Below are 20,936 nucleotides of genomic sequence, written 5' to 3'. Positions count from 1 at the left end.
AGACGACGGGAAAGAAAATTAATAAATGAAAAGGCTAATTTGACGCAATTCCCGGAATAATAGTTTTTACTTGGAAAATAGTTTGGGATTATTGCAAGTTTTAGTTTTACATAACTATTATATTGAATACAAATATCTTTACTGAACCGCTCCTGTTCAAAGGCAATATTTTTTCGCGTGCTAGCGTGCGGTCACACTGCAGTCGCATACGGTTGTTTCCATATGAACGAACAAACTGTTTTTTTAGCGGAGTGCGCTGCTGTGAAATTTTGAAAGCTCTTTTTGGACCCTTTAATTTTATGTAACGGCTGTGCGGCACATTCAATATCCAAGCGAAAGGAGGTCCACACACTCCCCTGGCGCCGCCTGAGCGTGGTCGTCCTGCTCCGCGCTTCTAGCACCATCACCTCCACCACCACCCCCCCAACCCGTGAAACATAACGCGAAAATCGATTTCGGCTGCAGGCGCAGGAAGAAACTGAAGAAAGTATGTCCCACGGCGATGTGGACCCCGAGGTAGAGATGACATCGCCCCACCGTATTCATGGGGACGCAGGAAGTCACCCAAGGTCGCAGACATTCTGGAAGCTACAGTGCTGGCGGAGCAGCATGCTGCTCATAGTCGGATTTGCATTGTGCGTCCTCGCGCCTGGATGCAGCGCCACGGACACTGACATCGCTCTGGACGCCAAGGCCACGCTCAATCACCGCATCCAGAGCCTGGACCTTCTAGTCTTCGTGTTCCTGCTGGCGCTCACAGTGCTCACAATTTGGCTTTTCAAACACCATCGCGTCTCCTGGCTCCACGAGACGGGATTGGCCGTCATCTACGGTACGTTGGTAACGCGGGCAGCTTTCCCTTTTGGCCATGTTTCCCTTAGCTCGAAAGACTTGATTATCGGTCACCTGCCACATTCATTGCTACCTCTTTGTTGTCACCAATTTCGAATTACGCCTTTGTCCACGCCAACCGTGACATTACGTGCGCACATATGGGAGGCAGTAAAAGCCACCCCGGGGTAGAAGTAACATCAATATCCGTGAAAGAACCTGCACGCAACGACAGCAGAGCTAATGCATTGCGGCAAAGATATTGTATACGAGACCTTGACTTGCTTAGTCAGTCAATATCATTGGGGTTTTCCGACCGAATGTATTTTCACTGCTCGTTCATGATCGCGGCAATCTGCCGAGTACTTTGTTATTCTAACAATTTCGTTTATGTGCAGCAATAAAAGAGCAAACAAGATTTCGTTCGACTAATTGAAGCTAATGAAACAATTCAATAAAACTGGTTGGCCTGGGCGTCGACAAAGCCCAGCTCTGGTGTAAACTGGAAAAGATTATTTAGCATTCGTCCGGCAGGGCCAGTGAAAGCATTTTGTTATGCGCACCACGATTAATCATCCCCACAAATTTGTTTATCGGCGTGAACATAAAACACTGATTCCGTCTGCGAATTATGAACCTGTTGAGTGGTTGCTTAGTTGATAAGGCTTGATATGGCTTGACTAAGCATTTTTCTAAGCGGCTATTAGTCACACCCTTGCTTTGCGATAGGTCAGTCCAGAAAACAGTCATACTAGCTTTATTTCATTTAAGACCCGGTAAAATTACATTACAATTCAACTTATTTTCGATCCCAACTGCAGCAATAGCCAAAACTAATGTGTTTACCCCATTTCAGGCTTGATTGTGGGTGCAATTATACGATATGCCGGCACCTCCGCCACCCTGGTCCACATGCAGGTGGAGCCTCAGGGAGTTCCAACGTACAGCGATAAATTGCCGCCTGATACTCTTTGGTTTAGGGTAAATCATTAATGGCCAGAACGAATATATGTAAATATATTACAATTTGGTTTTAATTTTAGTACCCCGTTAATCAAACAAATGGCACAAAGCCGCCAGAGGGAATCAAGACGTATGCCTACGTGTTTCGAGGACAGGTACACGATGTGGATGAGAACGAAATCGATCTTAAGGCAACGTTCGATCCGGAGGTATTTTTCAATATTATCCTGCCCCCAATTATCTTTTATGCGGGCTATAGCTTGAAAAAGGTAAGTTCATTGAGCCGCCAATTGTATTGAAAAAAATTTACCGAGATATATTTGGCTTTTGCAGAAATACTTCTTTCGCAACTTGGGTGCCATACTTACGTTTGCCATTGTGGGCACGACTTTGTCGGCCTTCCTAATCGGAGGCTTCATGTACGGCTGTGTGAAACTGATGCCAAAGTACTTGAGTAGCAGTTTCACATTCCTGGACTCCTTATACTTTGGAGCTCTGATATCGCCCACAGATCCGCTCACCATTCTAGCCATATTCAACGATCTTAGGGTCGACGTAAACCTATATGCGCTAGTCTTGGGCGAATCTGTGCTCAACGATGCCGTGGCCATAGTCCTTAGTGGGTAAGTTTGCTACTTTTTTTTTCGTTGGGAATCAGTAAGACATCATTTCTTTATAGAGCCATTCAAAATTATGGTGAACACTATTCCAATACCGGGGAATTCGAAACTACAGCTTTTCTACGCTCGTTGAGCGATTTCTTCTCCATCTTCTTACTATCCCTGATGATTGGCGCGGCCATGGGATGCTTGACAGCATTGATATCCTTTTCAAAGATTAATGATAAATTATTTTATTTAAGGGCAGTATACATGTGAATGGTAAAATTTGAGTTAATTTTTGTTACCTCAAAGTGGCATTGAAGATGTATATCTATTCCGCATTAATTAGAAAACACCTATGCTAATGACTTCCTTAACTCCCACCGCACATGACCAAATTTACTCGGGTTCGAGACTTTCCTTTGCTAGAATCCGCGCTCTTCGTGCTCATGAGCTACAGCACCTTCCTGCTGGCTGAGGCTACGGAACTTACTGGTGTGGTGGCCGTGCTCTTCTGCGGCATCTGCCAGGCTCACTACACGTACAACAACTTGTCGGAGGACTCGCGCCAAAGGACAAAACAGATATTCGAGCTCCTGAACTTTCTAGCCGAGAATTTTATCTTTTCCTACATTGGCGTATCGATGTTCACCTTTCCCAAGCATCATTTTGACGCCGGTTTCATTATAACAGCTTTTGTAAGTTATTTTCAGCATAGAAATACTTAAAAAGGCGTTCCCAAACAGAAAGTTATTTTTCTTTTTTTCACAGATTTGCGCTGCCATTGGAAGGGCGGTGAATGTGTATCCCTTGTCCTGGCTGCTGAACATAAAGCGAAAGCCGAAAATTTCCACAAACTTTCAGCATATGTTGTTCTTTGCTGGCAAGTTTTTATATATAATGTGCCATGTATTTTCTTTAACGCATATATATTATATTACAGGACTTCGTGGCGCCATGTCCTTTGCCTTGGCCATCCGAAATACAGTGTCGGACGAACGACAGACGATGCTGACTGCCACATCGCTGATTGTCATCTTTACGGTTGTAATTCAGGGTGGGGCTGCAAATTTCCTGCTTAATTGGTTGAAAATACCGTGAGTGCATGTGACGTACATTTAAATGGTTTTGCTTCATTGTCACAAACTCTGTCTCGCTTGCAGCGTTGGCGTGGACGATGAGACTGAACAACTCAATAACTATCAAGTGCACAGTGTAAGTACAAAATATCACGTATATATACGTGCTTAGACCGAATTTTGCCGAAAGATTAGTATAGGTTGTTAATTAAGGGATAAGAAAAGGTATTTTCCCAAAAGCATGGTGTCTGCAAACACATTGCTCAATATCAAATTTCTCTTTTCCATTCTTTTCAAAGAATAATTTTTAACTCACGATTTTGTTTATTTATACATTTCTGCGCACCTTAATACATAAAACCATTTGCTAAAAAAGGTTTACAATTCAATGGACAATTCACATCCACAGACGGTAGGTTTTGCCAATGATCATTCAATGCATTTCCGTGGTTTTAAATAATTTTCTTACTTTCCATTTTTAATTTGATTGGAAGCCTGTGAAAAGTAGAGCTAATATAATTTAATAGAACTCTGTGTTAGTCTGATGGTTATTTGCAGGATGTGGAGGGCGGTGGCGTTAATCGCAACAAGATGCGCTTGTCCGGTGGAACAGATACGAACTTGGACACGCCCGTCGATGGTACGAATGGCAGTTTGGGCGGAGCAAGCGGCGGTCGCCGGCGCAACAGCCACGAGAAGGCCATTCTTGCTAGGATCTGGGGAAACTTTGATACCAAGTGAGTGCCAAAAAGCAATCGGTATTTGGATTTCTCTCAAGGCTGCTGCTTTCTACTCAAAGGTACATGAAGCCCTTACTGACGCACTCGCGACCCACTTTGCTGGAGACGCTGCCCGTTTGCTGCAATCCCATTGCCAGACTGCTCACCACCACACAGCAACTAACGCAGGTGAGTTGTGCAGTTCAGCAAGAGGACGACAGAATCCTGATCGACTCGGACTCATTTCAGGATGGAAGCGAGTTCAGACGCGTGGACTCGGACTCGGACATTTGCATAGACAATGATACCGGGAACGGTCTCAGTCAGGATGGGTCCGGAGCGGCACCAGGCGTGGGGCGTCGGAACTCCCTGAGTCGCGTAAGTATTAAGTACACCGCCGATAATCACCATCTACTTGCTAGCTACCGAAATATTGAATAACCGAATGAGCGAAGCACCCCAGACACCAAAGACTAATCTAAGCGTAGCAAGCTGGCCACTAACAAAGAAACGAAAAACCTCAAAAAAAAACTAAACTAAACTAAAATCCAAATGAATCTACACCACAGAGACTTTGGCAAAGTAGACGTATTATTGTATGAATTGGCCGTGAAAATGTTTTTTTGTTTAGCGATCTTTTGCTTTTGTATAATTTTAATGTTAAATTTTGTGGTATAAGCGGAAGTGATGGATAAGTTACACCCTTCAGTATGGTTGACTAATTGTTTAAGTTTGTGCGACGGCAAACGATTTCCAGTATACTATAACACCTATGTAATATTGTTTTGACTGTTAACTACTACTAAATGCATGCTTACCAAATATACTTATGTAACCAAAATGTAACAACTCTCTCGGCGATGATCTAATTTATTTATTGATTTATGCGGCATCTTTCTTTCTTTCTGTCTTTCCTTCGACCAATCGATCAAACAATCAATCAATCATCTAACAAACTCATGCGGACTCTATCAATTTAACTTTGGTTGCTCTAACAACAATACCAACAACTCCAACAACTAATTACAAACTGCATTCATCCTAAAAAAAAAAAAAAAACAATAATCCATGTCAACCAACGGTCATTGGTAATTCCTAAAGTCTGTTCACTTGAACGAAGCCAATCACCTTGCAAACGAACTCAGCCTGGTTGCTAACAATTTCATGTAATCCAAAGAGTGGACCCTATCTATTTTTGTATTTGATTTATTTTTGTTATTTATAATATTTTGTTCGATTCTGTCTACTTTTCCTTGGTAAACCCATTGTAACGAAGCACAGACGGAGACCCAGACATGATTAACTTAGCCACGAGCCAGTGAAATTGAAATCTGATTAACCAAAGCTTCTTAGAGCACAGCAGTCAGGAATGTTTGTTTATATTGTTCACTTTTAATTTCTGTATTTTTCCTCATAATCTTATTTCTTAGATTCTAACACGCGACTAACCATGTAAGTACAAATTAAATTGCAGTTGATTTCCTCATTTTCCTAACGCCTATTGTACATAAAAGCGCATCTCAAGTCGAAAATTCACCATTACTTCATATTAATTTTCAAAGTCCCAGTGTTTTCAATTTTTTGTTAATGATTTTGTTTGCTTTTAGGTTGGAGGCGATCATCGAAATGCTTACATATAAGTTCAATAAGTTCTTAGTTTTCTTTTGTTATTTATTGAATTGGTCTCAACTGAAATCGAAAATGTGAAAACTGTACAAATTAGAATATTACTTTTCAGTTTATCCTTGTTTATGGAAATGTGATTCGGAACTCTAGTAATAAACACAAATCTGAAAGTTGTTGTGCAACTATTTAAGATCAGTAAGGGCACAGAAGCTATAAAAATGATTTCTATCATCGAGCTAACGTACACTAGTACCATACCTTATAACACGATAAATTACATGCATATATAGCCTCTTTGATTCTATTATTTTTAGAACTTGCCTCTGCAATTTACCTAGTTTTTCCTAAATACATAAATATATATATATATACACAAGCCAAATTGAATGGCCTAGCAAAAGTTTAATCGCATACTTATGGACATATTTCCTTCTTCTTATCTATTCGACATCGAAAAATGTGCTAACATGTATATTGTAATCGCCCGAAAACCACAAACCATATTATATTCAGATGGAGATTCTGGAGCATGTCCAAAGTCCGGTGTCGACGAGAATCCGGCTCTTAGGATTTTACGGGAAAAAGTTATAAGGCACAGGCGCAGGCAAACATATACTATTTCATTTTTGATGTATTTTACACAACATAAACTTATAGCTTTTTCGTTCTAAGCCAGTTAGTGTAAATATATCGTTTCGAAAACGGACTAATTGTATTCGGTTTAGTTTTTAAGTTTCAAAGCTGATTCACTTGCTGATCTATAACATTTTCCGATATTACCTAGGACCCTCCTATTTCTTACTATATATACGCTGTATTTAAAACAAAGCGAAGCTCTCTGAAAATATTAATTGTTGTGCTGTTAATTTTTAAGTCAAAACCAAAATAAATAAATAAAAAATTAATAATTGCTAAATTTTTTAATGGAAACAAAGCAGAAAGAAAGGAATTATAGATGGGCATTTCTTTTTAGGGGCACCGAAAGTATGATAAATTTAAACTTCATTAAGCCAAAAAATAGTGCGAGTGATTTTAAAATCGGAGATCTGAAAAAACATCGATTGATTTTTAAAAATAGTGTGACCGAAGTTGACCGCCCGTCAGCATAGCTGGGCACACTGCAACGGCGCGCTTCGGAATCGAATTGTGTATATTTGGATTTGTTTTGAAACATATTCAGTCATTGGCAATGGAGTTGGTGAAACGCGGGTTCCTGCGTGCGTGCAAGAACCACAGCTACCTCAGCTTCGAGCTGATCGATGATATCCTGGCCCCGCTATGTGCCAACCACAAGACTACAAAGCCCGGCAGCAAGGAGGCGATTAGGGCACTGGTGGCGGAGATTAATGACACCATCAGCGACTTGGGCCAGTTGCTGGTCTTCATCAAGTATCCGGTCAAGGCCGAGGAGTACCTGGTTTACGCCAAGACGGACGCTACGCCGGACAGCGTGGCCAACACCGGGCTCACTGCCGAGGAGTGTCAGTACTTTTCGAAACTGCTGGACAAGATCGCCTCCGAGGAGGACTGCCACATCGCCTGGAATGACGCCTACAATGATATCGTCCTACAGGCCAGCTCGAAGCCGTTGAAGAAGAGCCGCATGCAGGAGCTGCTCCAGAAGTGGATCCAAATGGGCTACTTCATGGAGGTGACCGACAGAATCTACCTAGGTCCACGTAGCCTCGTCGAGCTCAGTTTCTATTTGAGCTCGAACCACGCCGATAACATAAAAAACTGCACGCTGTGCAAGTGCCTGGTGTTGTGGGACATTCGCTGCGGGTCCTGCAACATCCAGTACCACCGCGGGTGCATCCAAACCTACTTGCAGAGACGCGATATTTGCCCCTCCTGCGGCAACCTATGGACAACTCCAATAAGACGCTCCATTGGTTAATCATTATGTCCGCGACATGTACTATAGATTTTGATACTAGAATAACAGTAGTCCGCTTTATTAACTAAATGATTTCAAGGTAGAAAATAAATAATTTAAAGCAACATCTTAACTTGAATTTTAAAACATCTTCATGTAAAGCATCGAGAAGTATAAACTCCACACTTTAAATGGCAAACATTAAAGAAGACCAAATGCACTCCTATCGAGTGTTCACTGTACTTGTAACTGTAAGTTTTTTTTGATCCGTTGCCAATTTAATATGGCGCTAGCAAAACAGAAATGTTTCAATGTTCGTCGAGATGAGTGTGTGTGACAGTCCCAATAAAAATTCCAAGCTGGACAAAAAGTCTCTGACGCCCTTCAAAAAGGTGCGGCGGAAAAACTGGAAACAGGAGGCGGCCTACAAGGTAAGATGATGGGCCTCAAAACAATTTGACCACCTAAACGTAGTTTTCTTTTCGCGCAGAGTGATACGAGCAAGGGGCAGGAGGTGTCCTATGTCGGCGAAAGATTCATACCCAACCGATTTGAGCGGGAGAACATCGAGTTCAACCTGAAGTACATTGGCAAGCGGAAGGAGCGAGATATCCTCGAAACGGTGTGTGCAGTACTTCTGGCTATATATACTTTCCATTATTAATTGAAAATGACTTTTACAATCAGGGTGTCACTTTGACCGCCAGCTACTGGCGACAGAGCGGCTTCATATCGAACATCAACCGAACCTTTGGCATCGGAGAGCGCCGCCTGTTTCAGTTTAGCAGCCAGCAGGGCACAAGATCCAGGGTGGTCGATAACGACTCCGCCGATTCGGACTGGCCATGTAATCCACGGGCGCGACCATATGCCATTCAGAATGCCACCCATGAGATGCCTGGCATATGCAGTCCCGTCGACTACAACATGATGGACTGGTCGTCCGGCGGCATGGTGGCCATGTCCTCCGGACAGGATGTCATGCTGTGGCGCAATCTGGACGAGAGCACCATGGTCTTCAGCGTCGAGTCGCCCACTTCCCTCAAGTACTCGCCGGATGGCAAGCACCTGGCAATCGGCTGCATGGATAGAAACTATCCAGGTATAACAGACCCTAAGCAATAACTTTGTAAAGCCCTAACCCTCCTCTTTCGTACAAGTTCTGGACCTCTGGGAGGTGAGGTCGCCTACGGAGTTCTTGGTCTCCTACCGCAAGCTGTTCTTCAAGTCCATGGGCTACATAAGTTGCATTGAGTGGTCCCACGACGGCAAAGAGGTCATCTGCGGCACTCAGTGCGGCGTCATCATCGTGCTGGCCATGCCCACGCTAAACACCCTGATGCAGTTGCGCGAGCATCGACACACGGTGAAGAAAATGAAGTTTGCTCCCACCCATAAGTATTTCGCATCCAGTGATACGGATGGCAAGATTTTCATCTTCGATGCGGTGCTAAAGGTTCGCCTGCTCAAGTTGGACGGCAGGTCCATAGTCTTTGACTGGCATCCGTGGACTGGAGAGGATTTAGCCGTTGGTAAGATAGTGGCAGATTAATTATTAGAGTATCTGCAACATGAATATTATCTTAACAGCGGAGCGAAGCCCTGCGTCGATCTTCATATTCAACATCCCGCGCCGACAATTTGTGGCTTCGTACAGGCGCAGGGATGACAGAATCGTTATAAAGACACTAACATACAGCAAAATCACGGGCGAGTTGCTGGTCAACGTTATTCGGCGTGGTGAGAACTGCACTGGATCCTTAATGCTTGCTAAAAATAATGTATTCTAATATCTACAGATGATGCGGACCTTGCAGTGTGCGAAATTCTGGTCTTGGCCTCCTTAAACCGCGTGGTTGACTTGATGTCCCATCAGGATCGCGGCACCCTCTTCCTGATGTGGAATCCGGATGGAACGAAAATTGCCACCGGCGGACTGGACGACACCTTTTCGCTGTGGAACTTCTTTCCCACCTATAAGCGCGAGGCGATATTGAGAAAGCAAGAGCAAAAGGCCAAGGACAAGTGCAGCTCCCTGAGCCTGTACAAAGGCATACGGTGAACAGAGCACAGTGATTTTTAATTGTTTATGTTTCTAGTCTTTTATTCAAACCATTTGTGCTTTTCATTATTTATTCAATTCATATTACTTTCATAAAAAATCCATTCTGTTTAACTCTAAAATGAACACAAGAAGATGGGCCTCTCCACCCAAAGTGAAGGTAAGAAAGTAAAAGTCCATTCATTGTTCACCATGTTACAGCGTTGAAATTTGGTAACTAATCACTAGGCTATAAGTATGTAAAGATGTCTATGACGGCACTGGCAGCCTTGGCTCAATATTCGCTCCGTTTGGGTCTTGACTCGCCAATCTGGGAGTGAACCTCCTGCTGGAAGAGGTACTCCGCACTGGCCTCGGCTTCCAGGCGTCGTTTCTCGAGAAGATAGGGTTTGATGACAAGGCGATGGGTGGTGTAGAATATAACAGTCGATCCAATACCGATGGCCATCAGACCAACCGTCGTTGTGGCGAATCTTTTGAAGCCGTTAATGAAACTCATCTGTGGGCGAGAACGGAATTCAATTAATATATGACTTTAGCCAGCAGATTAGGGTTTAGTGTGCGGGCTAACTTTGTGGTTCCACTAGTTTCAGTTACTGCTGGCGTTTCTGCCTCGGTTTTCTTCTCGTTTTTGTACTTCAAAATCAGCGGTTGCCAAATGTAAATACCGCCTAGCAGCCCAATGGCCGTGACCACCATCAATTGCGGAACAGTGACACCACGCGGACGACGAATTTGCATGGCACGTGCGGTTACTTTGGCTATTTATATTTATTTCTCATTAAATGCACAAGTTTCTTTCGCCGGCTGCTGTTACATCAACGCACCATGAGAATTTATTTCAGATCAGCTGTTTTGTTTAGCCGACACTTACCAACACTGAGTTCTATAATAGTTGTCAGCGTGGCCAGACTATCCCCGACACAACTTAAGCTTATTTGAAATTCAAATTTCTATTAATAGCTATTCATAAACTGGCTTGAGTATTTGCAGCGGGCGTGAAAGAAACTGTGACGTAGTTTAAGAATAATAACATTTGCAAACTTTCCTCTTTGATGACTATGCAATAATTCACAAATAGCTGAAGTGGGGAAAGCCTAATAAAGGCGGATATTGTTCGCAACTAATTTGTACAAAATAACAAAATAACATTCATAATGATGAATGATCCTTAAATATTTGTATAGGTTTTTTGGTTAATCCTGTCAATACAGGCATGGAAATTCTCTGAGTGCACTGATGCACTGTATAGTCTAGTCGTTTCCCTTCACTTCCCTCATCACTTAACCACACTCATCACTTTGCGATAATGACGTACGTATGCTTTGGGAGTCCCAACAAAAAAAACACACATGCGCTGCCCCGTCGACGCGGCAGCACAGCAGCAGAGGACGGCGTCAAGAGCGGCTTGAAGCTGGAGCTCGATTTTAAAATGGCCAGCCCGCTCGGCGCACCAGTCACTCTCAGTTGGAACGGCGCGTGAAACGGTTATCGCTCGCTCCACCGGCGCTCTCTCGCCGCTCGCCCCACCAAAGCCCGCATTTAACAGTTGTTTTGCTGCGAATAAGAGGCTGAAAGCAAAGACCCGAGGAAGATCGAGACGCAGAAGCTTAGGGAAGCACAGATGACAAAGATGGGCGGAAATTTGGCAGTGATGCTGCTGTCGCTGTTTTTGAGTGCGTTAGCCACGGGCAACGGCAACTCCATACCGACGACCACGACGCCCCAGGGCGTATTCGAAACCCGTACGGACAAGCTGCCCGGTGGCGCTGCCAGCGTGCCCAGTGGAGCGGGTATCTACGACGATATAGATACCTTTGTGCCCTTCCGGAGCGACTCGCACGATCCGTTCTCATGGCATCTACTGAAGACGGTGCTGCAGAACGAGACAGCCGACAAGAATGTGATCATCTCGCCGTTCTCCGTCAAACTGGTGCTGGCCCTGCTGGCTGAGGCGGCCGGAGCCGGAACCCAGACGCAAGTGGAGCTGGCCAACACGCAAACAGACATTCGATCGCAAAATAATGTGCGGGAGTTCTACCGCAAGACACTTAATTCCTTCAAGAAGGAGAACCAGCTCCACGAGACGCTCAGTGTGCGCACCAAGCTCTTCACGGACAGCTTCATCGAGACACAGCAGAAGTTCACGGCCACGCTGAAACACTTCTACGACAGCGAGGTGGAGGCGCTAGACTTCACCAATCCCGAGGCGGCGGCAGATGCCATCAACGCCTGGGCCGCCAACATCACGCAGGGCAGACTTCAGCAGCTAGTAGCCCCGGACAACGTGCGCAGCAGCGTAATGTTGCTGACCAATCTGATCTACTTCAACGGTCTGTGGCGGCGGCAGTTTGCCACCACATTCCAGGGATCCTTCTTCCGCAGCAAGGACGACCAGTCGCGGGCGGAGTTCATGGAGCAGACCGACTACTTCTACTACACCACCTCGGAGAAGCTGAAGGCGCAGATTCTGCGTCTGCCCTACAAGGGCAAGAACTCCCTGTTCGTCCTGCTGCCCTACGCCCTGAATGGCATCCATGACTTGGTCAAGAACCTGGAAAACGACGAGCTAAAGAGCGCTCAGTGGGCCATGGAGGAGGTGAAAGTGAAGGTGACGCTGCCCAAGTTCCATTTCGACTACCAGCAGAACCTTAAGGAGACGTTGCGCAGCCTGGGTGTGCGCGAAATCTTTGAGGACAGCGCCTCGCTGCCGGGATTAACCCGCGGCGCTGATGTCGCCGGCAAAGTAAAGGTGTCTAACATCCTGCAGAAGGCCGGCATTAATGTGAACGAGAAGGGAACGGAGGCCTACGCAGCCACCGTTGTGGAGATCGAAAACAAGTTCGGTGGCAGCACCGCCATCGAGGAATTCAACGTAAACCGGCCGTTTGTGTTCTTTATCGAGGAGGAGTCCACTGGTAACATACTGTTTGCCGGCAAAGTCCACTCACCCACCACCCAGAACTAAGCCTCTCAGGCGGTTTTATCTTTAAATACGCAATAAATATACAAACAAATGAGAGTCTCTGCGCTTCAGTTAACCTTAATATGATGTGAAAAGTGTTGCAAGTGGATAAGCTTTCTAATACATTTTGCTGAATCCTACAAACGAGAAACGAATCTGTGCTCTTGACCCCTTTTTCAGTAATCGTGCGTGGCGACGATTCCCCCAGCGAGTCGGTTCCCATCTACAGGCCACAACATTCCGCTGGCTGATAAAGCCACTGGTGCTGTCGTTAAATGTTTGTTTTTATATTTATGCCTCGCCCAGGCATGCCACGAACAATTGAAAGCAAAAGGCAGCAATCAAGTGAGAGATGCAAATACCTGCTAACTCTGGGAATGTCCCACGAACGTAACATCGGCAATATCCAATGGGGAGATCGATGGGTAACCGATTGCGCACATAGTCGACGGCAAATAGAACCCATGACTCAGGGGGCTGGCTGAGATGTTGTTCGACTGGGAAATCTTAAGTTTGCGTAGTTAGCCACGTTCTGGTGATCTCTTGAACAAACAAGGAAGCCAGCTAAGCTTGGGAATTTAAGCGCAGCTTAGAAACAAGTATATGATAAAGTTTGTTAGCTTAATACAATTCAATTGCTATTCATCAATGAAATCATTATAAAAGTCCTAATGTTTTCTAGGGCTAAACGATGTATTAACGAAAAGTGTAAACAAGGTCTATTAGTTTAAAAGAAAAAACATATATATATATATATATTAAGCTCGACTAAATGCCCTATCTCTCATGTTTTATTTATCTTTCTGATTCGAAACTCCAGCCAGCTCATCCTTGTAGAGGCGTTCAAGTGATAATCTGAATCAACAGCTTGTAAATATATCGCAGATGTGATCAAGTGCATTGCAAAGTGTGCAATGTTTGCAGTAACAAAAACCCGTTTACAGATAATACGTGAAAGTGGTCATCAAAGTGCATATTTGCTCTGCTTTCGAAAAATCAGCCTGAAAATTGACCGTCTGACTCAGACACATAAGCGAAATACCAAGAAGGGGAGGCCATTAGGCAGCTTATTAACTATAATATTACCGTAAATGATAACAACTCAGCACAAATGTAAAAATATAAATTTCCTCCCTTGGGTATTAACCCGACTTTTAGAACTATGACCATAACGCTGTCAAGAAACTACAAATCTAACTGTTATATGTGATGACTTTGCTTTCAAAGCACAAATGATAGGGTAAACTTAACGGAGAGTACCCACTGTACGATTGTATCATAATATAATAGATCTTCTAAATTAGGTACTAAAATGACTTACCCCCGCTGTTGGGCAGCATGGAAATAGCTGATTGAGCTTGCATTTGGGCCTTATTGAAGCTATTGACAGCTCCAGCGTTGTTCTGATGAAGCGAATTCAGCTGTTGGGGCTGCTGATGGGGATGTTGCTGCTGAGACTGTTGGTATTGCTGCTTGTACTGCGTGGCGAAGTGCGGCTGGTTGGACTCAAAAGATTGGAAGTTTTGGTTATCACCGAATCTCAAATTGGAATGATGCTTCTGCGGCTGTCCATTCATAGGATAACCAGAGGCGTGGTTATTGCCACCGCCAGAGATCAAGGCATGGAGCAAGGCATTCGAGTTGGCATCTGGTCGAGCCTGGCGTTGCTGGCCACGGTTTAGATATTGCTGCTGTGCCTGATGCTTGGCACCGCCATTGATAAGCTTCGAGGTCTGCTCCTCAATTTTTCGCTTCATTACGGCGTTTCGCATTATCACATTGGCATGCGCTTGCAAGTCCTCCTGCGACAGTTGGTGCGGCGCCTGCGTCTGTGGATTATGCTGCGGCTGCTGCCTGGCTGCAAGAGTCTGCTGGACAATGGCCAAGTTGTGGAGATTCTGCAACTGGCTGGCGATGACCGTGCTTGAGAGCATGTCCAGCTGCTGCTTGTGCTGCTGCTGCTGCTGCTGGGTGTTGGTGAACTGCAATACAGCAGTGATGGCCTCGCGATCCATGTCCGTCAAGCGTGGGTTGGCCAACTGCACCAGCAATCCGTGCTTGGATATTTCCCCTGGGAAGTAAACAAACCAAAGAATCATATTGAAAACATGGAACTAACTTTGTTTTCATCATCCAATCGTCACCTTTAGTCAGACGGAGCAGTAGCAATTGGGTGTCGGCCCGGCCGAGGATCGCCTTCAGCTGCAGGCTCGCCAAAAAGGCGGTATGTTGCTGCTGCTGCTGTATGATGAGGTGCTGCTTCTGTTGCTGCTGCTGGTACTGCTGTTGCTGCATTATAAAGTTGGAGATGGCATCATAGCCAACCGCCTGTGACTGTGGCTTAGCCGAAGAAAGAGACCCAATTAGCTTCTGGAAGTTATCAGTCTGCTTGTTGGCAGTCTCGCCAACATTGTTCAGTGAGTTTCGACGCCATTTGGCCTCCAGCTGATCCACCGAAGGCATCTGTCCGATGTGGCCCAACGATTTGGGCTGCTCCGGATTGTTGCCATGACCCTGGTTAATGGCCTGCTTGAAAAACTCGTTCAGCGAAGAAGACGAGGAGTTCCCCTCATTGGCAAAGAATGACATGAATTTAGAGTTGTTCGTGTTTGTGTTCGACTGCTGCTGCATTTGCTGAGGCTGCGTTTGCGGCGGCTGTTGGTGATTAACATAACTGCTACTCTCGTAATTCTGTTGGCTTTGATTGAACTTATCAAACTGAAACGAACGGCCACTGCCTGGGCGTTTCTCTTCCTTTTGTTGCTGATGCTCGGTAGCCATAACATTATTCATGTTCTCCACGTTATGATTATTGTTAGTGTCGTGTTTGGGCATGTATTTGCTTCGACCCATCGGCTCCGCATGCGTCCATTTGTACTTATGGTCCATCTGAAACGAGTTATCTTATAGATTGCGTCATGGATTGAACTAAGTGCATAATACTAACCTTTTGTTTTGACGTTTCTCGCTCTGTTTCGCCTAATCCGTGGTTTTTGTTGCCCTCCTTTAGCATTTTCTCCTCGTCCTCATCGAACCCACACAACTCTATAGTGTCCAGTCTAGACGTGGGTCCACAGCTAAACCACTCAGGCTCCTCGTTCTGGTTCCTGTACCGCCGGTGATGTCTATCCTCGACATCTCGTGACTTGGGCTTCGATACAACCAGGAATCCAGACATTACGCGCTTTACATAGTTCTCGTTGGCGCGACTCAAATCTTCACTGGACTCGTTCGAGTGCAGGGTGTCGTTCTCGGATCGATTGATAGACATCCCCATCACAGGAGTGTTCGGCCGTCTTTGAGGCTGACTGCTGATCTCGCCGTTGTCGAAGAACTGCAGCACCGTCATGTTTTTGCTGTTCTTCGAGTTGACCTCCTCCATATGCTGCGACTTGCCATTGTGGTACGAGTGGTAGTCTTCGTCGTTGTAACCCCACTTGGAATGGTTTAAGCGACCGCTGCCAATGCGTCTTTGGTTAACAATGGCCGGATCCTGAAATAATTATTCGAATATCTGTAGATTTTTCCATAAAACTTTAAAATTCTCTCGGCTATCATATACCTCTTACTTAGCTAATAAGTTTTAAAGAAATTAGATTACAGTGATTGCAATATAGCTGAATAGACTTTAGGAAACAGTTTGTTCCAATCACAATAATTAGGCAAACAGATACTGCATAAAATATAAATATAACTATACTTATTTAAACATTAAACAGCCATCTCTATGGACGTCTTATCGACCACCGCGCATCACTAGCGGCACACACAATCGCGCTCACACTGTTTACACACCCATATCAGAACGCCCAGCTGAGTGGGAGAGATAAGGCTGATGGAAAATTCTTCCACTGAAAGGCGGAATGCGTGCCAAACTCAAACTAAACGCTCGCCGGCAGAGTGAGCGGAATAATCCGAAGAGAGAAAAGAGAGGAATGTAGCTGAAGAAGCGCGCTTTGCTAAGCGAAAAACAGCTCAACTGGAATCGGATTCAGAAGCAAAAGCAGAATCACAATCGGAACACCAATATCAGCAGCATTAGGAGCTGTAATCGCAACGCGGCAGGTTGACATTGGGCTTGTCCCGTGAATCTGAAGTAGTCATAATCCGATCGGAGTGATACGGAGCGCCAGTCTTTCGACACGATGCAGTTTGTGGCCAGTGGTAGGTTTAAAAGAAGTTCCACCATGCCAATTTGATTCAGTTTCTATGGCGAATGGTCATATGTTGATCAACAATTAGTTCCAAATCAATGGTCTGGTTTATCGCTGCTCAATCTTAATTAAAATCGAATGTCATTGCAGAGCACCCGCACCGACGTCTAAATCCGTTGAACGGCCAATGGGTCCTAGTGTGCCCACATCGCACCCAACGCCCTTGGTCGGGTCAGCAGGAGAAGGCGCAGAAGAACGAGCTGCCCGAATTCGATCCCACCAATCCTCTGTGCCCTGGCGTCACCAGACCCAATGGAATCGTAAGCGACCAAACTAAATCCTCGCAAATGTTTTAAGCATTCTCACGTGTATATTTTGTAAATGATCAGCAAACTCCGGAATATGAGAGCACCTATGTGTTTGAGAACGACTTCCCGGCCCTGGTGGAGGTGGTGCCCGTTCCGCCCAACAACGATGATCCACTGTTCCAGATAGCTCCCGCCCGTGGCAACTGCCGAGTGATGTGCTTCCATCCCAAATCGAATCTGACTTTGCCCACGATGAGTGCAGCGGAAATCGTCGTTGTTATCGACGAGTAAGTGGAGGATTTATGGTTTATATCAGAAGATACTCAAAATAATAAACCCACTTTTTATCTAACTGCCTATCTAGGTGGATCAGCCAGTTCAACGAGCTTAGCGCCAAGTACGCGTGGGTGCAGATATTCGAGAACAAGGGAGCCGCCATGGGGTGTTCCAATCCCCATCCGCACTGCCAGATCTGGTCATGCTCGTTTCTGCCGACGGAACCGCAACTGAAGCAGGAGCGTCTGCGTGCCTACTACGCCACCAACGAGCGGCCCATGCTGGCCGACTATGTGGAGCGTGAGCTGCAGCGCCAGGAGCGGATTGTCATTGAGAATCGCGACTGGTTGGTGGTGGTGCCCTTCTGGGCCACTTGGCCCTTCGAAACCATGCTCATCTCACGCAACAACAATAAGCGGATCAATGATCTTACCGCAGAACAGCGATACAACTTGGCGCTGACCATAAAGGAGCTGACCACCAAGTATGACAATCTGTTCCAGTGTTCATTCCCCTACTCGATGGGTTGGCATGGAGCACCGACTGGGCCGGAGCATGCCCACGCATCCAGTGCTCATTGGACCCTGCACGCCATCTACTATCCGCCGCTGCTTCGTTCTGCCTCCGTGCGCAAGTTCATGGTGGGATTTGAGCTGCTGGCCATGGCCCAGCGGGATCTGACTCCCGAACAGGCAGCCCAAAGGTTGCGGGAGGTCGATGGAAAGTGTCATTATCTAGAGAAGTGATTTCGCTCGAGGGTATTTGTAGAATCCCAGATGGTTTAGAATTCAATAAAAGGAAATAGTCTAATACGACTGTAGTAATTACTTCATACTTATTCGCAATCAGTTGTAAAATGTTCTAGATTAGTGATTTGACTGTGGCGAGGGTCCAGCCAATGATCAGCATGATTGCCAAAGACCTCTGGAGGTCATGCAATGCAATCATTGATTTATCAGATAAGCTCAGGAATAATGCGACTTTGTGTTACCTAATGCAAAAGTGGGGAAAATGTTCTTAATCGATTAAGCGATTTTTTCTAAGCAGAAAAGGCGGGAAATATGATTTTTCATAAAAGAGCTTTTCTGAGCAGACCAAAAAGACAATTTGGCCTACAAAGGAAGGGGTATCAGATGGTCGAGGTACTCAAATGAATCGACGCCATGTGTAACTGTAACAATTACCGCACTGTCACAATCACTTTTTCCTTTTCAAATCATAAGTTTTCCATTAAGCTAACCAAGTCTATTTTATATAGAATATATGGCAAAATTGAGTAGAATAGTATAAGTTTAACTAGCTTACTTGGAACTCCGTTTGCGGCTGGGGCGGTTGGCTCTGGATGATGGACTCGTCACTGATTAGGTTCGGCTTATTTTTGTTTTTGAAGAAGGCAGGCATGCACTCATTGTTGTTGTTGTTGTTCATGTTTAAGTTAGCTGTGGTGGAGCGGGTCCGGAATCTTGTGCCGTCCGAGGTGCGCCAAATATTCATGCGGCGAAGCCTTCCCTCCAACTCAATGTCGTCGCAGGTGGCGATGCGAGGCATCACAAAGCTCTCCTTGGACCTGTGCATCAGGGCATTGAACATCCCGTTGCGAATGTCCATCAGGCGGGAGCGGGTATAGCTCTTGACCGGCTTGCTGCTGACCACCGGAGCAGTAGTAGGACGAACAGCCTTGGGTGCTCGCAGACTTCCTGGCTTGTGAATGCCTGTGCTGGGTGGACGCTTTTGCTGCACCTGACTAGACTGCTGCTCCGGCACGGCCTCCTTGCTGGCCACTTGCTTCCGCGGCGAATCGTGCTCCAGGTCACAACTAACGGCCGTGCAGGACAACATGCTGGAGGGCTGTGTGTACGGTGTGGATGCTCGGGCCGAGAGAACTTGCAGGGTCAGACCCTCGTCCTCGTGCAGATGCTTCGAGGGTCCATGCATCGGAATGGCCTCCCCCGAAATGGATTCGAGGATTTGATTCTGTTTGGCCAGTAAATTGATGATCTTACAACGCCTCTCCATCTCCACAATAACGGCGGGCTTTTTGGTCTGCAGCATAACAGCCGTGGATGTGGATGCCAACATGGATCCATCGCCGATCGTTTCTGGGTTTGAGCGCCTGGGTAACATCTCCAGGGCCACCACATTCTTGTTTTTGATGGAACGAGAAGACTGTTTGCCAAAATAAAAACAACATTGAAAAAACTTCATGATATATGAGAGTGCCTGTCTGTACTCGATGTAAAATAAGTGTCGAATATATGAATGCCAAGTCAAAGTTTCTTTAACTAAATTTTTAACGACATTTGTATCAGAGCTGCTCTGATTCCTAATACCATTTACGTGTTTAATACTGTGCTTTGTTGGCCAATAAATATTGCGAAGATTTTAGACTAATATCAAGTTTGACTCAAGAAAAGTTAAATTTAAAATGTATTTCAATATAAATATATAATCTGACAACAGTGTGCACTGCTAATAATAAAATTAAAAATGTTATATGTAATGAACTCACCTCAGGGCTGGCCTTTAGCGTCCGCTTGTTGGCCTCCAACTTGGTGATGGCCTTCTCCAGTGCGTCCTTCAGCTTGAAGGCGGGCAGCTTGAGGTAGCCCAGTCCGGTGGCCAGGAAAGCGCTAGTCGGCAGCGGAGGAGGCGGGGGCGGAGCGCACGGATCCTCCCACTTCTCGGAGTTGGCCTCGTCGTCGTCATGCTCTTGACTGGCATTCAGAGCGGTGGCCTTGGTGGCTAGCGGAGCCTGGACTGGAGTTGGTGGCGGTGGAGGGGGCGGGTACTCGAACTTGCCCTTCTCAGCGGGGGTCAGCACCTCATCCTGCTGATCTTCGACTGGCAGCGGAAGCTGCTGATGCGCTGGACGATCGGTTGCACCCGCATTGGTGGCAATTTTCAGGGCGCCAGCGCCATTTTCTTGCTCAGCTTCGGCCATTTGCATAGCATGGCCATTCAATTCGATCGCCTCCTCTTTCATAGGGTCCATACTCACTAATTGTTGGTTTTTTTTTTGGTTAAAACTTAAAACGAGTACTTTTGATCGGGTCAAATATATTGAAATGTATGAGAAATTGAACGAAATCACGTTTAGCACAGGTTCGTTCGATCTTAGGATCCGTTATTCGGCGCTGCTACGATGAGTAAGCAGGACAGGAATAGGAAAAAATACCGAAAGCGAATGGTGGAAGATGGAGGATGGATTGACCAGTGTTGACAAACACTGATCTGCGACTTATACAGCTTTCAAATAGTTAATTCTTTGATTCCTAAACAAAACAGCGAATTTATTAATAATGCGCTACGACATTTACTTTTGACAACAGAAAGTAGCTAAGCCTGGAACGTGATAACTTTGGAAACTAGTACTTGTGATTCTTAAGATTTCGATTACATAAAAGCCGTTATTCTGTTACAAATTTAAAAAATTAAGTGCAAACGATTTTAACGTACTGTATCTTATTATTTGACA

General features: G+C 45.4%; 7 protein-coding genes across 20 annotated transcripts; 5 read left to right on the top strand and 2 right to left on the bottom strand.

Moving 5' to 3' along the window:
• Window positions 1-193: 193 nt before the first annotated feature.
• On the top strand, window positions 194-6,723 carry Nhe3 (Na[+]/H[+] hydrogen exchanger 3). 6 transcript variants are annotated; one of them, NM_164701.2, is made up of 15 exons: window positions 201-832; window positions 1,688-1,812; window positions 1,875-2,063; window positions 2,128-2,417; window positions 2,474-2,615; window positions 2,786-3,094; window positions 3,168-3,279; window positions 3,340-3,493; window positions 3,560-3,611; window positions 3,852-3,887; window positions 4,016-4,212; window positions 4,275-4,383; window positions 4,444-4,572; window positions 5,296-5,646; window positions 5,802-6,723. In NM_164701.2, exons 1-14 carry the CDS (start codon window positions 610-612, stop codon window positions 5,362-5,364), a joined length of 2,136 nt encoding a protein of 711 aa, NP_723202.2. In that variant the 5' UTR covers window positions 201-609; the 3' UTR covers window positions 5,365-5,646; window positions 5,802-6,723. The 6 variants fall into 6 exon arrangements, with proteins under 6 accessions (NP_001097105.3, NP_723202.2, NP_001260147.1 ...); NM_001273218.1 differs by lacking the exon at window positions 3,852-3,887 and having other exon boundaries at window positions 5,476-5,646; window positions 6,334-6,723; NM_001103635.3 differs by lacking the exons at window positions 3,852-3,887; window positions 5,296-5,646 and having other exon boundaries at window positions 194-832; window positions 4,034-4,212; window positions 6,334-6,723.
• A 209-nt stretch (window positions 6,724-6,932) lies between these two features.
• On the top strand, window positions 6,933-7,909 carry Nse1 (Non-SMC element 1). Of its 2 annotated transcripts, none has more exons than NM_001273216.1 (1): window positions 6,933-7,909. In NM_001273216.1, the coding sequence occupies exon 1, from the start codon at window positions 7,010-7,012 to the stop codon at window positions 7,715-7,717; it is 708 nt and encodes a 235-aa protein (NP_001260145.1). In that variant the 5' UTR covers window positions 6,933-7,009; the 3' UTR covers window positions 7,718-7,909. The 2 variants fall into 2 exon arrangements, with proteins under 2 accessions (NP_001260145.1, NP_609063.1); NM_135219.3 differs by having other exon boundaries at window positions 6,933-7,819.
• A 13-nt stretch (window positions 7,910-7,922) lies between these two features.
• Window positions 7,923-9,876, top strand: cort (cortex). Of its 2 annotated transcripts, none has more exons than NM_078770.2 (6): window positions 7,923-8,127; window positions 8,187-8,318; window positions 8,384-8,798; window positions 8,857-9,228; window positions 9,287-9,436; window positions 9,496-9,876. In NM_078770.2, exons 1-6 carry the CDS (start codon window positions 8,008-8,010, stop codon window positions 9,756-9,758), a joined length of 1,452 nt encoding a protein of 483 aa, NP_523494.1. In that variant the 5' UTR covers window positions 7,923-8,007; the 3' UTR covers window positions 9,759-9,876. The 2 variants fall into 2 exon arrangements, with proteins under 2 accessions (NP_523494.1, NP_001260144.1); NM_001273215.1 differs by having other exon boundaries at window positions 7,991-8,127.
• cup lies at window positions 9,778-20,894 on the bottom strand. 2 transcript variants are annotated; one of them, NM_001298758.1, is made up of 6 exons: window positions 19,971-20,894; window positions 18,767-19,627; window positions 15,671-16,216; window positions 14,868-15,612; window positions 14,045-14,794; window positions 9,778-10,257 (listed from the first exon to the last, which is right to left on the bottom strand). In NM_001298758.1, exons 1-6 carry the CDS (start codon window positions 20,406-20,408, stop codon window positions 10,244-10,246), a joined length of 3,354 nt encoding a protein of 1,117 aa, NP_001285687.1. In that variant the 5' UTR covers window positions 20,409-20,894; the 3' UTR covers window positions 9,778-10,243. The 2 variants fall into 2 exon arrangements, with proteins under 2 accessions (NP_001285687.1, NP_523493.3); NM_078769.3 differs by having other exon boundaries at window positions 19,971-20,590.
• CG34310 (uncharacterized protein) lies at window positions 9,778-20,894 on the bottom strand. Of its 4 annotated transcripts, none has more exons than NM_001298757.1 (6): window positions 19,971-20,894; window positions 18,767-19,627; window positions 15,671-16,216; window positions 14,868-15,612; window positions 14,045-14,794; window positions 9,778-10,257 (listed from the first exon to the last, which is right to left on the bottom strand). In NM_001298757.1, exon 6 carries the CDS (start codon window positions 10,255-10,257, stop codon window positions 10,033-10,035), a length of 225 nt encoding a protein of 74 aa, NP_001285686.1. In that variant the 5' UTR covers window positions 14,045-14,794; window positions 14,868-15,612; window positions 15,671-16,216; window positions 18,767-19,627; window positions 19,971-20,894; the 3' UTR covers window positions 9,778-10,032. The 4 variants fall into 4 exon arrangements, with proteins under 4 accessions (NP_001285686.1, NP_001097104.2, NP_001097103.1 ...); NM_001103634.2 differs by having other exon boundaries at window positions 19,971-20,590; NM_001103633.2 differs by lacking the exons at window positions 14,045-14,794; window positions 14,868-15,612; window positions 15,671-16,216; window positions 18,767-19,627; window positions 19,971-20,894 and adding an exon at window positions 10,330-10,594 and having other exon boundaries at window positions 9,817-10,257.
• Window positions 11,211-13,493, top strand: Spn27A (Serpin 27A). Of its 2 annotated transcripts, none has more exons than NM_001273214.1 (1): window positions 11,211-13,493. In NM_001273214.1, the coding sequence occupies exon 1, from the start codon at window positions 11,383-11,385 to the stop codon at window positions 12,724-12,726; it is 1,344 nt and encodes a 447-aa protein (NP_001260143.1). In that variant the 5' UTR covers window positions 11,211-11,382; the 3' UTR covers window positions 12,727-13,493. The 2 variants fall into 2 exon arrangements, with proteins under 2 accessions (NP_001260143.1, NP_652024.1); NM_143767.3 differs by having other exon boundaries at window positions 11,211-12,779.
• Window positions 16,525-18,294, top strand: Galt (Galactose-1-phosphate uridylyltransferase). 2 transcript variants are annotated; one of them, NM_135218.3, is made up of 4 exons: window positions 16,525-16,887; window positions 17,028-17,197; window positions 17,267-17,472; window positions 17,550-18,294. In NM_135218.3, the coding sequence occupies exons 1-4, from the start codon at window positions 16,869-16,871 to the stop codon at window positions 18,205-18,207; spliced, it is 1,053 nt and encodes a 350-aa protein (NP_609062.2). In that variant the 5' UTR covers window positions 16,525-16,868; the 3' UTR covers window positions 18,208-18,294. The 2 variants fall into 2 exon arrangements, with proteins under 2 accessions (NP_609062.2, NP_001260142.1); NM_001273213.1 differs by having other exon boundaries at window positions 17,550-18,269.
• Window positions 20,895-20,936: the final 42 nt, after the last annotated feature.

Source organism: Drosophila melanogaster, chromosome 2L (assembly GCF_000001215.4).
Source record: "Drosophila melanogaster chromosome 2L".
Classification (NCBI taxonomy): Eukaryota; Metazoa; Arthropoda; class Insecta; order Diptera; family Drosophilidae; genus Drosophila; species Drosophila melanogaster.
Note: the sequence above shows the minus strand (reverse complement) of the source record. Positions and strands in the feature narration are given on the sequence as shown.